At 58.2% G+C, this 2,355-nt stretch overlaps 1 protein-coding gene across 1 annotated transcript; it reads right to left on the bottom strand.

Annotated features, from left to right (window-relative positions):
- Nucleotides 1-323: 323 nt before the first annotated feature.
- C5AR1 (complement component 5a receptor 1) lies at nt 324-1,359 on the bottom strand. Its single transcript, XM_009578843.1, has 2 exons — nt 805-1,359; nt 324-731 (listed from the first exon to the last, which is right to left on the bottom strand). The coding sequence occupies exons 1-2, from the start codon at nt 1,357-1,359 to the stop codon at nt 324-326; spliced, it is 963 nt and encodes a 320-aa protein (XP_009577138.1).
- Nucleotides 1,360-2,355: the final 996 nt, after the last annotated feature.

Genomic DNA, 2,355 nt, shown 5'->3' with positions numbered 1-2,355 from the left:
CACAGCTCTTATGGGGCTGAGAGAGGGGAGAAATAGGGTCCATGCTTGGGCTGGAGAAGCAGCAGAACGTGGTATTGCGTGCGAGGACAAAGTCCTCTCACCGCTGGCAGGCCACCGAGGAAGCCAGGAGGAGGTCCCCAGGGGTAGGTGGGCACACAACTTCCCCAGCCTGCAACAACCTGGGGCAACTGGTGGGGAAAGGGGGCGATGGAGGCATCTTCTTCTCTCTACGGGGCCCAGTGGGACCTCCAGGAGAGGAGGAGAAGGTGACGTCCTCAAGCAACACAAGCGACATTCCAGCCCTGGAGCCACCTCCCTCCTGGTCACACTGTGGTGCTCACGCTGTGGTCATCCATGGTGGATTTGGTCTTCATCCTGCTGTCCCCCATGGTGCTGGTGGGGTCATCGCTCAGCACGCCCCGCAGCACGGCTCTCCAGGAACGCTGGAACTTGTCCTTGAAGTCCTGGCCCATGACGACGTAGATGATGGGGTTGACGCAGCTGTTGACGTAGGCAATACCGGCCACGATGGGGTCAGCTTCCAGGGCGCCCTTGAACAAGCTGCTGTGAGGATGGGTGGAGGCCAAGATCAACCCCACGACGTGGTAGGGCAACCAGCAGACGAAGAAGCTGATGATGACCACCAAGATGACCCTGATGGCTTTCTGGGAGCGGGCAAAGCCCTTGCTGTGGACACGGGCCAGCAGCAGGCTGTAGCAAGCCGTGATTTTTTTTCACAAGAAAGCCGCAGATGAAGCGGGTGACGGCCGTGACGAGCTCGGTGAGATGTTGGTGATGCCCTACGGCCGTGTAGTCCAGGACGCAGGTGGTCTTCTCGGAGAAGATGTCAGAACGGGTGGTGCGGAAGATGAAGGAGGGAAGGGTGAGGAGCCCAGCCAGGAACCAGGCGGCCGCACAAGCCCCCCGGACCAGCCCCAGGGTCCGGTGATTTTGGCACCACACCGGCCGCGTCACCAGGGCGCAACGGTCAGCGCTGATGGCCGTCAGGAGGAGGACGCTGGCGAACATGTTGAGGATGGTGAGGGAGGGCAGCAGTTTGCAGGCGAAGTGACCCAACGGCCAGTGGTGGTCACGGGCCAGCGGCAGGGCCAGGAAGGGCAGGGCCAGGCAGCAGAGGAGGTCGGCCACGGAGAGGTTGAGGAACCAGACGCCGTTCACCGTGCGCCGCAGCTCGAAGATGATCACCCAGATGACGGCCCCGTTGCCGAAGACGCCCAGGAGGAAGATGAGGGCGTAGAGCGCCAGGACAGCGCGGTAGCTGTGAGGGACTTCATAGCCATCGAGATCATATATGGAATAGTCATCCCAGTTGGAGTAATTGAAGCTATAATTGGACATCGAGAAGTCCATCCTCCACCAGCTCCCAACCTAGAAACCACACTCTGTTAGACCATCATAGAATGGTTTGGGTTGAAGGGACCTTCGAAGATCACCCAGTCCAACCCTCCTGTCATGGGCAGGGACATCTTCCACTAGATCAGGTTCCTCAAAGTCCCGTCCCTAGCGTCATGGAAGGGTTTGGGATGGAAGAGACCTTCAAAGATCATCTAGTCCAACCCCCCGGTTATGGGCATGGACATCTTCAACTAGATCAGGTTCCTCAAAGCCCCGTCCATAACATCACACGACGGTTTGGGTTGAAGGGACCTTCAAAGATCATCTAGTCCAACCCCCCTGTCATGGGCAGGGACTTTTTCCACTAGATCAGGTTCCTCAAAGCCCCGTCCCTAGAGTCATGGAAGGGTTTGGGATGGAATAGACCTTCAAAGATCATCTAGTCCAACCCCCTGTCATGGGTGAGGACGTTTTCCACTAGATCAGGGTGCTCCAAGTCCCATCCAACCTGACCTTGAAGATGGGGCATCCACAACTCCTCTGGGCAACCTGTTCCAGCATCTCACCACCCTCATCATAAAACATCTCTTCCTTATGTCCATCATCATCATCTCTCCCTCCATCCAACGATCCTCTCCCCTCGTGGAAAAGAGGCAGCACCTCCAAGATCAGCCCGGTGAGATGCTCCTCAAGAACGTCTGGTGCAAGCACCCCAAACCGCTCGGCTTCGTGGTCGTCCCCTCCCCCGCCCCGGTCACCAAGGAAATGGACATTTCCCCACTTCCTCGCCGAGCCGCCCTCAGCTGCGTGGTGCAAAAAGTTGGATGGGGAAACACCGGGGGAGACGCAGCTCCAGCAACTTCTCCAAGCGTCTACTGGGTGGGTGCCACGGGGGATGATTTTGGTTTGGCTCTCGAGCCCCGGGGGGGGGAAAGAGAGACCTCTCGGTGCCCAAAGCATCACCAGGACCAAGAACGGGGGGAAAAAAAAAAGACCCTG

This window comes from Fulmarus glacialis, unplaced genomic scaffold (genome assembly GCF_000690835.1).
Source record: "Fulmarus glacialis isolate BGI_N327 unplaced genomic scaffold, ASM69083v1 scaffold19275, whole genome shotgun sequence".
Classification (NCBI taxonomy): Eukaryota; Metazoa; Chordata; class Aves; order Procellariiformes; family Procellariidae; genus Fulmarus; species Fulmarus glacialis.
This window is presented reverse-complemented; position numbering and strand designations above follow the sequence as displayed.

Coding starts and splice junctions, on each gene's coding strand:
- C5AR1 (XM_009578843.1), bottom strand. CDS start 1,359: ATGTCCAATTATAGCTTCAATTACTCCAACTGGGATGACTATTCCATA. Junction 732..804: donor GCGTCCTGGACTACACGGCC/GTAGGGCATCAC, acceptor TTCTTGTGAAAA/AAAATCACGGCTTGCTACAG.